Below are 15370 nucleotides of genomic sequence, written 5' to 3'. Positions count from 1 at the left end.
ATGGAGAGTTTTTTCAGAACAACTTAAATGGGAAATTGGCAAGATGAGAGATATCTACACTAGAATCAAACCCCACATTTTTCTAAATCATAGTTTGGGAGAAAAACAGTTCTGGCAGTTGCAGAAAATAATCTATATTCAACTCAAAAGGATCATATCTTACCGATTTGTGATGATGTCATCCCAGATGTTCATTGGATCCATTTTAGCATCTGGATATCTGTTTGTCCAGGTTTTTAGAAGTCTCTTAAGGGGAACTTGAGATGATAAATTACCTACAAATAATGTTAAAGGATACCTCTATCCACAGCTTAATGACCAAATTACAATGTAGGGCTGTCACTAGTAAACAGAAACTTAATTTAAATTTTTTGTCCAAATTAAATTTTTTTTCTTTTATCAACAGAAATACAAAGTTACCATATTAAATGTAATATATTCTGACATTAAAACTCAATTTTTAAGGCTAAAGTGGGGAAATAAACATATAATTTTTACATTTAGTAAAGGTCTACTTCATCCACAATTCCAAAGTCAAAAAAGCACTGAAAGCTGAAAAGGTTTTCTTGAAGTTGCAGCCAACTGTCTTGGCAAATCTAATCTGAACTGGCGTAGGGCTATGTATAATCTTTGTATGCCATTCACATGAATATTCACTACTGATGCTAGAGATGCATGGTTGTATTTAATTATGGAATACTGCCCCAGCCTTGATGTGTACACAAGGTTACATAATAATAATATCTGAAACTATCTGGTTTCAAGGGTTTTGGAAAAGGGATTCATAATAATTCTCATAAAATTTAAATTTTACATTGCTAATGCTTTCAAGCTTGACTTTTCTTTCTTTTGTTGGTAGAAAGTAGTGGTTAAGAACACAAGCTTAAATTAGACAGTTCTGGGTTCAAAATCTGGATCTTTAATAGTATGGGAAAATTAATCTTTAAGCCTCTATAAAATGAGAAAAAAGAATATTCGTCTTATAAAATTGTTATTAAAACTAGATAATAAAGAAAAAAGAGATTAACATAGCTTCTGAAAATAGAAAGCACTTAATTAGTACTCTGAAAAGTATCTTCCATGCTATTTTGAATTACTTAAGACAACAATTAAAATTCAGATTTACAAGGAAGTACTCTTTCCCTTTGGCTTTGGGTGGCCTCCAACGGGCACCAGAAAAAAAATCTATGTGATGACAGCAGAAAGACCACTGTCTGAGCACTGCAGCCTCCCTTCCCCTCAGGCCAGTGCACCTGGCAGCTAGTCACAGAACTTGGGCATCTCAAGGCAGTCTTTCTGTCAGGTAGGCACTCTGCAAACCCCTCTCCACTTCTACAGTCAACTCAGGCTCTTCCCCCAGGAGCCTTTTGCACCCCTCAGTCCAGGTTCTGTCACTGTGTTTCACATGGGATCCTGTACACACCTCTGCCTCAGCCTTTATCACACCATGTTGAAATCTCCCCACTAGTTTGAAAGCTTCCTGAAGAATGGCAGTCTGTTTTATTTGGCTTTGCATTCCCAGTGCCTAGAATAGTGCTTGATTTTTTTAAACATTAATTTCAATAATCTCAAAATGCATATTTTTACAATGAACTCAAAGCAGTTTCTAACTCATATACTAACAAGATAGATACTTTCAATAAGAAAAAAAGAAAAAATCAGATATTAAAATTCTTCCATAACTATGAAAGAAAAAAATAATGGTAGGTTAAAAAAATTACCTTGTTTGTTTATAAAGCTGATGAATTCCTGAGTTTCTATTAAAGTTTGTACAGACTGCAATTTGGTGAGTCTACTTCTGTGTAAAAGCACATCAATACTAGAATAGCTCTAGAAAAAAGGCATTTAGCATTGTTATAAATCAATTTAAAACTTGAAATTTTAATGTAGTGCTATAAAATGTGAAATACAGCAACTACCATACAAATACATAAATTACACAAAATGTCTCAGTGTGGTTAATAATTAGGTCATACAAGCAATTAACAAAAATTTTTTAAATTAGGTTTTCAATCATATTTTGGTTCATTGAAATAAAATCAATACAAATGGCCTATCATTGCCTCTATTTGACAATGCTTTTAAAAATCACAACATTCTATAATGTAAATTGCTAAGTATAGAAGCCAATTCTTCTTTCTTCAGCAGACTTTCTCCAATGAACTATTCAACTTTTTTTAAAAACAAGAATGTTTAAAGATAAAAGGCAATAAGTAAATATGCCTCCATGATCAATGTATGCCAATGATAAATGTGAGTAGGCTATATAAGACAATGATTTTAAAAATAAATATGAGAAGATTTTCAGACAAGCAAAAAAAGGCAAAATAGCAGAAAATGAACAGGGAAGATTGATATTATTTTCCACAAAGCAAGCAAATTTCTATTAAACTACTCCAAATGTGCTTTAATGACTTTAAAAATATCACAGAAATAGTACATTTCATATTAGTGTATCTCTATTACCTGTATAAAATTCTGAATGCAATTTTCAATATAATATTTGGCTCTGTCAACATCATTTTGTAAGATGTAAAGAAGACTCAATTCCTGACTATAATGAAGCTCTATAACAGACTTCTGGAGCTCCTTATTCACAGCCTCATCAATAAATGTCAACAGAGACTGGTCATCCTCTCCTTGAAGCAGTAACTTCAGCTTGCTGCGGATCATGTACGGTAGATAGGTCTCCTAAGGAACATAAGAATCTACTTGTAATTCCATAGAGACAATTCAAGCATGTTTAATTATTTTTATTACTATAATTTCTGTAGTACAACTTTATAGGGCAAGATTTAGAGCCAAAGTGATTATGTTCATTACTTCAAACCAAAAAACTGTGTTTTTTAAGACATATTCATTTACAATTGCTCACTGTGTAACCACAAAATATATAGGAACATGTTCTATAGAAAGGAGGAACTATGTACTTTTAGCTGAAAGAAAAGTGGATGTTACATACAAAGTGAGGAATCTTAAGCATAGCCAAGGTAGCAGCTGTGTGAAAGGGACCAGGAGAGCCACTTGCTGAGGAGTTGGGGTGACCCTGTGAATGGGGAACTCCAGGAATTAGGGCAGGCCCATGTGCTGCCCGTCACCCAGTGCACAGAAAACAGAAAATATCTTTCCATGCTGTCATATCAGGAATGTTAATTTTAATTTTTAAATGCATATAATTTATTTTGAAAGGGTTAGCTACAAGTGGTAAGAGATTTAACAAAACTAAGGAGTTTGTGGGGTGAGTCAGGTTATATAAATAACCTAATGCTTCACAAGTACTACTACCTTATTTTTAAAAGTTTTAAGCAACTTCATTAATTAGAGAATACCTGACCCTCTGAAATATTTCCTTTAGTGACAGCAAAAATTCTACTGACCTGATAAAATGGTTCACCCCACATTTTATTTAGATCTGGAGGGCTCTCACTATCAACATTGACTGTAGAACAATATGCCAATGATTTCCACTCAGCAAGTTGGTTATAACAGTCAAGGGATGCACGTTCCCAAAAATCCTTCTCAGCTTCTGTGGGCTCACTGTCCACCCACTCTTGTTTATTGAGAGCCTGGCAAAGAAAAGTTCCTAAGATTATGTTACAAAGTTTGAAAGAATACAAATGAAATACATTTGAAATAATGCAAGTAGTATAATATTCATAGCAAGGACAATCATTTTTAGGTTTATGATAAGGGAAGAGAAAACAAAAGGAATATTACAGTAACAAATAAATATAAAAACCCTAACCAAACAAACACCATTTCTCTGAGAAATTCACCAATGAAGCCAATTAACAAAATGAAGACTTTAAATGACCCATAAGTAGAATTAAATCAATATTGTGGGTTATTTACTATGTAAAAAGTTCTTAGAATAAAAATTGGAAAACAGAATATTTACAGAAAATTGCAGAGAATTATACAACCTGAATTGCTCATTCAAGGGTCTCAAAGGTCACAGACTCTGGATTTCAAATACTTGTGACACATCTACACTTGGGATAGCCACTGGCAACTCAAAACACAAAATTTATAAAAATTGAGTTTATAGTCATCTCCCCAAAACCAATTCTCACTTACCTCTTCATTTTTACTTGCCAAAGGAAAACTACTCAAACATAAATTCTTTAATACTAGCAGATATTGAAATATTGAAATATCTTAGTTTTATACTATTTGGTAATTTATGAAGTGTTTTCTCTTTTATTTTATGATGTTTTATTTTCTTTTTCTACTTATTGAGAAAGGGGGAGAGAGAGAGATTAATTTGTTGTTCCACTTATTTATGCATTCATTGGTTGATTCCTGTATGTGCCCTAACCAGGGATCGAACCCACAACCTTGGTATATCAGGATGAAGCTCTAACCAACTGAGCTACACAGCCAGGGCTTCAATGATGTTTTCTTAAAAAGTGTAAGTGACACAATATTTCACATTTTGGTTATTATAAAACCATTCTCTGCTAGTTGTGTAAAATCTAAGGAATAAAGCTAAAACACTATGAAGCTCTCAAATTTAAAACTAACAGTTTTTCCAACCAGGGAACACAAGTATTTAATCAACTGACATTTGCTAGAGACCAGTTTTACCTCGTTATACTGCTTAGCAGCTTCAGAATAATTACTTCTGGCTTCTTCTAATAATGCTTTCTGAGTGACTTGCTTTGTTCCTATCTCACTGCTAAAAATGCCACGGAGGACATCATATTCTCCAATTGATCTATATAATCTATAAAACAAATCAAAGGAAAAGTCCAAATTAATAAGTGTCTCAAAAATGTTAAGTATTTATTATAATAAAATGATATTAAGTCAAGATATCACATATTAGATTAACTATAAGGTATCTAATAATAATAACTATAAGATATCTAATAACTATAATTTTGTTTTATAAAATTACATAATCTTGAAAAATTTGAAGTTACCATTAGGTTTTACTACTTTAACCATACATAAGGCAGAAATTATTCTAAGGCACATTTACAGTGCAATATGAAAATATCACAGGTTTACAATGCACAAATTATGATATCAAATAAATTTTTTCCATGTTAATGGTACCATTACAGTAACACTGCACACATCCACAGGTGAGCTATTTAGAATCCTTGTCTAGCTCTAACATTTGGAAAGTAGTCAAGAACCCAGAAGTGAGTCAAAATTAATCCAGGTCTTACTGATGCCATGCTTTAATCTGTGTTCTATGGACAATCTCAATCCTATTGACAAATAATATTCTTATAGCTTAATGTTTGCTAGAACATTCTTTATCCTTTCACATTAATACGAATCTGCTTGACCCCATCAACCACATTTCTCCCTTGGTTATTCAGAAAACTAAGATATTCTAAATTAAGTATCTAATAAGTTTGTTTCTTTCCCCATGAAAATTTTTCCCTCCTATAAGTGCTTCAACACAAATGTCACTGTTCTTAAATCTGCAGTCACTTGACTAGTCAGGCAAGTGTGGCTTCCTCTGTGGTTTTTCTCCAGTTTAGTCCCTTCCCAGGTATGAAATCTTACATATCTTCATCAAAAGAGACCCATGAGCTCTCTCTCAGAGCCTATTGTTACAAACTTAGATAAAAATCTTATACATATGTCTCTCTTATTGCCCCACTCATAGAGCATTAAAGGTAAGAAAAAAGTAAAGGTAAACCTTAAACTTTAACAACTCAAGAGCCCAAGAGGAGATGAGGGCTATAAACATTTTTCAGAAACTTGGCAAACAGATCAGCCTCATGTCCAACTTACACTGGCCCTGAAATCCCTGGGTTCTATATACAGTAACAGGGAAAAACCATGACTGTGACATATCAAGAAAGGCTAAATTATGTTCTCAAAACTGCTTGAAAGGAATGCAAAAGCATTATATACAAAAGTATGAGAAAGTATTAAAGTTAGAAAAAATATTTAAAAGTGTGTGCTTCATTTACCCAGTAAATACACATTACATGAGTTATCCCTCCCCCAAAATGCTAAATACACAAAGTGTTACTTGCTGATCATACACAGGGTAGGGCAAAAGTAGGTTCATAGTTGTTTGTATGGAAAATAATACAATAGTTAAATAAATAGTACAAGAATAAACTGTGTTTCGTGCATTCACAACTATAAACCTACTTTTGCTCCACCCTATTCACACGAAAGACAGAAAGCCAAGATGCACTCTTTGAACCGTCCTAGGATTTATGTCGCCTCTCAGAGAACTCATCACCTCCTACTTTGTATTATGGTTAGTTAAGTATATAAGCACACACATTTTCTACTAGACAGCTAGTTTTGTGAGTTGTGAGAAAGGTTGAATTTATATTTTAATTCTTCTCAGCTGACACAATGCCTGATTTACTCATAGCCTAAATTTAAAAAGATAGAAATAATCATAAAACAGTGAAAAGTGCAAAGAATCTGTACTCCTTTACTCTCTTTTTTCCTAGAACCTTGAAGATCTAAAAATCAGTGTTATAAAATAGAAGTTCAAATTAAATTTCAACACAATCCAGCAGGCTTCTCAGGATAAGCCTTCTCAGGCTTCCCTAACCTGTGGTTTTACCTGTTATGATAAAACCACAGGTAAGGAAAGAATGAGATAATGCAAAATGACATGGCTACATGACAGGTGAATTTTTTTCCTGAAATAAAGAAAATAACTGGACAAAATTATTCCTAAAAGTTTGAATCCTGATGAAAAAAAAATAAATCACCCTCTATTCTGTATAGCAAAGCAGCAAAAACATTCAAAATACTAAAAACTGTAAGTTACAGCCAAACTTTATAGGAAATTAAACTTGGTGCATAATACCCCAAGTCCAAAAAGACTGAATAATGAAATAAATTAATCAGGGTTAATTAACCTTTCCTTGGGCAAGACACTCCTTGTCATGGCAACTATTCTTGACTCATGGAATGATACCCAACCTGAAAGATTTTTCAAAAAATTTTATAAGTGTTACTATCAACTTTATTTGTTCATTTTCTGCCAAAGTGAAGTCAAGATTTTTCTGTATTACTTCGGTGAAATTCACTGTTCTCCCAAGGGTGTCTGGATCACAGAGCTTACTTGGCAAGTTCCATCCATCTGAGAACATCAGGAGAGAGGCAGGGCCTCCCCCGAACTCGCTTAGCAGGTGGCTCTTGAGGTACCAGGTGGAGCAAGGCCTCCTCCAGAAGGCGGATGCCCACTGGCTGCTGCAGACTGGCCAGGCAGCCAGCACTGACAGAAGCTGGATCAAGGCTCAGCAAGTCTGTGTGTTGGCAACTTATTTCCTGTGAAACCACAAACACATGTAGCTAATTAGCTTGTGGAACTTTGGCTGTGTCTTCACAAGTCAGTAAGTCATTCTACTAAACATAAAAAAAAAAGAAGTTTTGATGTAAGTAGTGATATAACCAAAAGTTTCTCTGTATAATTCTTTTAAATTTTTCTCAACCTTCAATTTACTCAAAGGAGCTTTTATTTTTATACTTCCAATCCAGGTATTAATTTAAAGTTAAAAAAAAACTAGCAAAATATGAAGATTTTAATATATATTCTATATATCCAAACAATAATTGCAGTTTCCAGGAATATTCAGATGATGAGAATTGATGAGAAAAGCAGCTGAAACACAAAGATTTCCTGTCTGATCATCAAAAAGTAGGCACACATATCTCTGTTATTCTATTTCATACCTTTTTTCCCCATCTCTTATCACCCAGGAATTATTATATCGGCCTTTACATTGTAACTCTCAATTTGAGCCTCCTAGAGACACCAAAAAATGTTTTGTCTGATTGCATGTATCTTAAGATTTATCCCTATTTGCCCAAGAGATGTCTTTCATGAGATGGTTTTAATTAATAAACAACTATTATTGGGATATAATTTCTTTATATGTAAATATGTACTCATAATTTAAATGAGTTCTGTAAGTCTGTTTTGAGGAAGATTGACTATTCTGTATAATCTTGTTGACAGTATCATTTCACTCTATAAAGTATAATTTGCTAGCTCTGACTGGCTTGGCTTAGTGGGTTGGGCATCGTCTCACTGAGAGGTCATATTTCAATTTCAGTTTGGGGTACATGCCTGGGTTGAAGGCAAGGCCCCTGGGTGGGGGTGTGTGAGAGGCAGCCAATCCATGTTATTCTCACACATCGATGTTTTTCTCCCTCTCTTTCTCCCTCCCTTCCTCTCTCTCTAAAAATAAATAAAATCTTTAAAGAAAGAGAATGATTTGCTAAGCAAAAAACTTTAGGTAATTTTCACTTCTTATAATTCCAAAACAGAACAAATGAAACCTAATTTGTAAAATATTGACTGTTCCTAGAACTAATAAAATCACTCCTTGTTTTTAACCTTTATCACATTGTAGTAGGTGAAGGCAGGCAGACTTTCTAGGGTGGTTAGAAGTTATTTATTTACTTAATGACAGTTAATGGCTTTCCTAACTAACAATGAAAAAACCTATTTTTTAAAATAAATAAAGGAACAAAACTGTAAGTTCAGATTTTAAAAATCACTTCAAAATATCAATATAAAGAGAAAGTTACTTTGAAACACTGGCTGATTCAATAAAATTACTCAAACTTTATCTTTATGTGGCCAGGACAAAAACAACAAAGGAATTCTACTTGTAAATTATAAACCAATAAAATTAGAATGTATTTAAAAAACTGTAACAGTTTCATGCTACATCAGAAAGAACAAAACAGAAAAACCAAGTACTCATCTTAGGGAATTATTACCCAATTAGTGTGCAAACCAAAACTACTAATAAATAATATTTAAAAATGTAATTTAAAAAATTAGTCCATGAAGATTATTAAAAATACTAAAACAAACCAAAAAGATTTTGTATTACAGACTTATTAATGATCCATGTTTTTAATGGCAAAGAAAATATTTCTTAAATGAAAAAGTAGTCTTCTGAAAAGTATGTTTTAGCAAAACTCAGAGTTTGCCTACATTAAGTTCTCTGCTCAAACCACACTGCCTTAGAAAGGCCTTTTCTGACACTCCACCTAAGTGGTATGTATAATAATACACATATCCCAGATCAAAAGGCATCTTACATGTACCTGCTTAATTATAAGTTATATTCTTTAGTTAACTTCTACACTACTCAAGCTTTTTCTTTAAAGATATTATTTACTTTTAGAGAAGAGGGAAGGGAGGGAGGAAGAGAAGGAGAGAAATATTAATGTTTGAGAGACTGCATGCCCCTAACTGGGGACCTGGCTTATAACCCAGGCATGTGCCCTGACTGGGAATTGAACCAGGAACCTTTTGGTTCACAGGCTGGTACTTGATTCACTGAGCCACACCAGCCAGGGCTATACTACTTGTGTTCTAGGACATCTTCTACTACCTCAATTTCTATATCTGCCTTTTATTATTATCTATTACTCATCTGAAATATTCTTTGAGGATGGAGAGACTTATGCCTCTTCATCACGCCCCCCCCCCGCCACTTAGAACAATGTCACTCAATATCTCTTGAAGATAGTCAGGAAGCCAGAAAGAATTTGGTGCAATACTACCTAAGGAAAAACAACTACACAATATGCAGGGGTAAGTAAAACCTGAAACGAATGGCTTATTAAAAATCAGAGAACTGTGATATCAAGTTTGATTTCTGATTATCCTGTCACATATATATACATTTTAAGTACAAATAAATCACATTTACCAATCTGGGAAGAGGTAACCAAAACAGAGTACATTTCCTCTGTTGAATACCTTGTATCTGAACTTGTGAAACAAATGAAATTATTATGATACAGTCATGCAAAGGCAAAGTAGATAATGCACATATTATGAAGTGTGTGTATAGACTTTTACCTGGATACAAGAGACAAAAGGTGGGAAGAAATAGAAACTGGTGTTAAGAAAATGACTGAAGTCCTGGAGCAACTTTTGAATAATGTTGTTTTTCTCGGACATGGTCTTATATTTATCCATCTCTTTTATAATTGAGGAAAACAAGCTGCCAAAAAGCTGTTTTGCAATTACTGGGTCTCTCTGTAAAATATTCAAAACAAAGACATATTAGGATCTGCAGTAACAATGCTTTAATTTACCAACCGTCAAAGCTTTATTTGAAAACACTGTTTTTTTAAAAAATATATTTTATTATTATGCTATTACAGTTGTCCCATTTCCCCCTTCACTCCCCTTCATCTTGCACACCCTCTCCCACCCACATTCCCCCCTTTAGTTCATGTCCATGTGTCATAAGTTCTTTAGTTTCTACATTTCCCATACTATTCTTGCCCTCCCCCATCTATTTTCTATCTACCATCTATGCTACTTATTCTCTGTACCTTTTCCCCCCGCTCTCCTCCTCCCACTCCCCTGTTGCTAACACTCCATGTGATCTCCATTTCTGTGGTTCTGTTCCTGTTGTAGCTGTTTGCTTGGTTTGTTTTTGTTTTGTTTTAGCTGAGGTTGTTAATAATTGTGAGTTTGCTGTCATTTTACTATACATGTTTTTTATCTTCTTTTTCTTAGATAGTAAGAGCTTGGTGATGATGAACTCCTTTAACTTGACCTTATCTGAGAAACACCTTATCTGCCCTTCCATTCTAAATGAGAGCTTTGCTGGATAGAGCAATCTGGGATGTAGGTCCTTGCCTTTCATGACTTGGAATACTTCTTTCCAGCCCCTTCTTGCCTGCAAGGTCTCTTTTAAGAAATCAGCTGGCAGTCTGATAGGAACTTCTTTGTAGGTTACTGGCTCCTTATCTCTTGCTGCTTCTAGGATTCTCTCCTTCATTTTTACCTTAGCAAATGTAATTATGATGTGCCTTGGTGTGTTTCTCCTTGGGTCAAATTTCTTTGGGACTCTCTGAGCTTCCTGGATTTCCTTTGCCAGATTGGGGAAGTTCTCCTTTATTATTTGTTCAAATATCTTTTCCACTTGTTGCTCTTTTTCTTCTCCTTCTGATATCCCTATGATTAGGATGTTGGAACATTTAACGATGTCCTAGAGGTTCCTAAGCCTCTCTTCATTTTTCTGAATTCTCGTTTCTTCATTCTTTTCTGTTTGGTTGTTTCTTTCTTCCTTCTGGTCCACTCCATTGATTTAAGTCCCAGTTTCCTTCCCATCACTATTGGTTCCCTATGCACTTTCCTTCATTTCACTTAGCGTAGCCTTCATTTTTTCATCTAATCTGTGACCAAATTCAACCAATTCTGTGAGCATCTTGATCACCAGTGTTTTGAACTATGCATCTGATAGGTTGGCTACCTCTTCATCGCTCAGTTGTATTTGCTCTGGAGCTTTGATCTGTTCTTCCATTTCGGCTTTTTTTTTTTTATCTTGTGGTACCTGTTACATATGGGGGACAGAGCCTTAGGTGTTCACCAGGGAAGGGCAACCGAGTCCTCTGAGTTGTGACACTGTATGTGGGAGCAGGGTCCTAGAGGGAACAATGGCACCTGCTCCACTCTCTGACAGATTTCAGTCCCTTCCACCGCTTCCCCCAAGCAAATTGGGCCTTTCGGGTGCTGATTCTTGTGTGGGTGGGCTTCTGTATATTCCAGGACCCTGTGGGTCTCTCCAACGAACTCTCCTGTGAGGCTGGAAGTCTCTCCCTGTGCCTCAACCCCTACAGATATCCTCAATCAGTGCCTTGAGGCTTTATTTCTCAGTGCTGGGACCTTGGGCTGCTCCGTCTGTCTTGCTCTCCAGCCTTGCCTGGTTTATCTGCATACAAATGTGGGACTGCCAGGTCAGTGAGCAGCCTTGCAAGCTGTGCCTCACTTCACAATTGCTGCCTTGCTTGGTCTGCCCATTGCCATCCTGCGCCCAGGGTCTGCCCACTTCTGTCCTGCATACCCGGTTCCACCACTTTTGGTGGCATGACCCCTCTCTGCCCGGCCACCAGACTCTGCTCTGCCTGCTGGTCTGAATGAATGTGTCTATTTTAACTCCTTGGTTGTCGGACTTCCATACAGTTCAATTTTCTGTGAGTTCTGGTGCTATTTTGTTTTTAAATTGTTGTTGTCCTTATTTTGGTTTTGTGAGGAGGCACAGTGTGTCTACCTACACCTCCATCTTGGCCGGAAGTCCTGAAAACACTAACTGTTGCAAACATATCCACTAAACTTCTCTTTTCTATTTCAAAAATTTTAATAGGCATTGACAAGGGGACTATTTGGAATTTAACCAAAGCTATCTGTTTGACACGTGTCTTATGAAAGGCATGACAGCACAGATTTTGGACCCAAAGATAGGAATTTAAAAGCTGGCTTAATCACATATGTAACCACATACTTTAACTCCTGAGTGACTCTGGGCCTTCATATTCCTCACAATTAAAATGAGGGTAATAGAACACCTCTCATAGGGTTTTGGTAAAGGCTAGCCAAGATAATGCATGTCAAGTGTTCAGTGCAATAACTGATAAAATCTTGGAGAAAGACTAAAATAGATTTTTTGGTATTAATCTTCACATGAGCATCATTGTAAAGCTTAAGATAACTAACTAATGAACATAACTAAAATGCCACTTTTAACATTCAAAATCCCATCATTTTGACCATTCAAACTATTAAAACCAGAAGGAGCCATTTGTGTGTTTTTATGTTTTGGCTATTCATCTCTCCACTGCTTTTACAGCTTCACCCTCATACTCCATCACCTTGGAACACTACCCTTTGTCTGTGTCTGTAACACCAGTTCTAAGGAGAGTTTCTGGCATGTTGTGTATATTTTTTTAATGACGGCATGAGTGCACGAATAAAAATTTTAAATTACTTTGTTTCAAAAAAATTGTGTCTGAAGAAAAAGTACAATTTGACTTATACTTTGTTAATTTAAGAAATGTATTTATCTTATGAAAAGTTATAATAGTTGCTATATAAACTTTTAGAAAATACAGATTAGAATAAAAAAAGAAAATAAGTATCATCCATAATTATACTACATAAAGACAGTCACTGTCATGGTTAGTCTCTTACTGACACGCACAGTCTGTTACACAGTGTCTTGTTTTGTAACCTGCTTGTTTCACTTAACAAGTAGCAGACAGGTTTCCATGTTTAAAACCCACTGATTTTTGTGACTCATGTAGAAGTTCCTTTATTTTCCAGGGAGTCTCACATGGTCAGTCTGTTACGATAACTGCAGTGGTAACTAAGACAAACAATGTCTTCAGAGCAATAGGAGTCTGCTGCCAGACCTGTTAATGGCTAATTTACATGCTCCTTTCTCACTCTTTCTGCAGGCAAGGCCCCTGATGAAGACCAGCAGTCCCAGGACAGCAGAGGGGCCCTCCTCTGTTTCATCTGCAGCTGCATCCTAGCTTAGAACAGTCTGTGGCACATAAGAGGAGTTACTCCATACAGTAACATTTGTTGAATAAATAAAGTATTGGAATTTGAAAAATTAATAAAAATTTGAATAAACACACTCCTCCTTAAAGAAAAAAAATATATAGTCATGCTTTTTCAAAACAATGTCCACCATCTTTTTTTTATCCAAGAACAAATGAGATGAGCTGGCTTGTACACAGGCATCCAGCAGTCTCAGGCTTGCTAACCTATTACCAGCATCACAGATCGCATACCTCTCCAGTGTAAAGAGGAGTGAATTATGACTACAAGGGCAGGTGTCAACATCACTTTTGAAGCAATGATGTGAACACATGCATGCAAGGCACTGGAGAAATTGGGAAATAGTAGTAACATAGAAAAAGCACTGGATGAAGCATCAAAACACAGAGGCCACTGTCCTTACTCCACAACCAGTGAGACATATGGCTTTAGCCACACTATCCATTCTTTGCTAATCTTCAAGTCCTCATTTGTAAATGTGTCTAATAACTGCTTCAATGTCACAAAGTTACTGGGAGAATCCAGTAAAAGAAATGTGAAAGCAGTCCATAACAACCAAGAGCAACTGTGATGGTAATTACATGAACCTGTACATAGGATAAAACTGCACAAAATCTCTCTTTCAAACACACACACAAATGCAGAGGAAAACGAGATTGAACAAGGTCTGCAGTCTAGCTGACACTGTTGTGTCACTACTGAAGGAAGCTAGATGAAGGGTACATGGGACTATGTGTTACTTTCACAAATTCCTGTCAATATGTAATTATTTTATATTAAATAAAAAGCTTAAAAAATAGTCAGGGGCTATGCTGATATAACCTATTATTATAATCAATATTAGTATTGGAAACTTAAGTACAATAAAATATAAGGTATTATATTTTACTAACTAGCATACTATATACTATAAACCCTTTGATTTAAAAATTAACTCAATAAAAGTCAAAAGAATCTTAATCAAGCTGTTGGGGGATAAATATCCTGTTTTTGTAAAACAATTCAGCTAGAAAACTTCTAATGTTACGCCTAATGACTTAGAAAAAATATTTCTAGTCCTCTGCTATTTAGAGAACACAGAGAAGGAAGAATACTGATCCCACTGATAAACTGATAATCTACTGATTCTACACCTCTCCCAAAAGGATTTTATATATGCAGTGATATAAATGGCTTAGCACATTAAAGTGATTTTTTCCCTTTACTTCATTCTAACACTGTTGGTAAGATAATTACATTTTACTCCCTCATTTCAAAGATTAAAGCACTGGGTCAGAGCATTACACGTCTTGACAAGCATTCCCATCGTAGGGCTATCTTCTACAGGACTCCAAGTCAGAGTCTCACTGTGTGAAAAGAAGTTTTGGTGTGAGGAAATGGCAGAACTCAGACTTGGAACAAGGTCTTCTAACCAAGTCCAATGTTTAGGACAAATCAACACTTCATTTATGATATAGTGGGACTGTTTTAATGGTTTTTATCCACCCATAGAACATGCAGTGTTCAAGGACCAACCTGAGCCACAGCTTGCAAGGGGGTGATGAGGCTGCTATATTTAATCTGAATGTCAGGAAGGTCTCCTTGACGGTAACTTCTGTACAAAATGACTTGGGCATCATGCTTCATTCTTAACTCACTCTTCATCTCCTATAATAATTAGAACCAAAATGGATGATTTGAGATTTGAATTGCTATTTGAGAAAATCAGTAGTACGTGAGCTATGAAACTGTGAGTGCCTACCTTTAACATAAAAGTGAATCAATGACAATTTGTATACAAAATGGTTCAGTCACTATCTTTTACCAGTTGATAATAGATGCTAAGTCCAAAAAAAAAAATCACTATGGCAAATGAGCCGTAAAAATAATTTAAATATTTACTACAACATAATCTGAAAACTTTTTAAAGCCATAAATCAGAGAGTTGTATTTCCTTCTTAGAAAGGAAAGACATACAACTTAGAAGTTGTATTTTCTTCTTCTATTTCTTAGAATAAACCTTAGCTATGAGGCCCAGCGAGACCATGGTTAACGTTCAACAGTGCACAT

General features: G+C 35.4%; 1 protein-coding gene across 2 annotated transcripts in view; it reads right to left on the bottom strand.

Moving 5' to 3' along the window:
* The window catches only part of PRKDC (protein kinase, DNA-activated, catalytic subunit), a 199660-nt gene that overhangs the window by 50429 nt on the left and 133861 nt on the right, over positions 1-15370 (bottom strand). For both annotated transcript variants that reach the window (XM_045849401.1, XM_045849402.1), the window contains 8 exons: positions 14837-14968; positions 9824-10003; positions 7061-7266; positions 4588-4726; positions 3378-3566; positions 2467-2691; positions 1722-1830; positions 164-275 (listed from right to left, as the gene is read on the bottom strand). In XM_045849401.1, the coding sequence (XP_045705357.1) occupies positions 164-275; positions 1722-1830; positions 2467-2691; positions 3378-3566; positions 4588-4726; positions 7061-7266; positions 9824-10003; positions 14837-14968 (1292 nt within the window). The remainder of the gene's footprint in view (positions 1-163; positions 276-1721; positions 1831-2466; positions 2692-3377; positions 3567-4587; positions 4727-7060; positions 7267-9823; positions 10004-14836; positions 14969-15370) is intronic.

This window comes from Phyllostomus hastatus, unplaced genomic scaffold (assembly GCF_019186645.2).
Source record: "Phyllostomus hastatus isolate PE091 unplaced genomic scaffold, TTU_PhHast_1.1 phas_contig_65, whole genome shotgun sequence".
Lineage (NCBI taxonomy): Eukaryota > Metazoa > Chordata > Mammalia > Chiroptera > Phyllostomidae > Phyllostomus > Phyllostomus hastatus.
The sequence above is the reverse complement of the archived record's forward strand: the minus strand, read 5'-3'. Positions and strand labels throughout refer to the sequence as shown.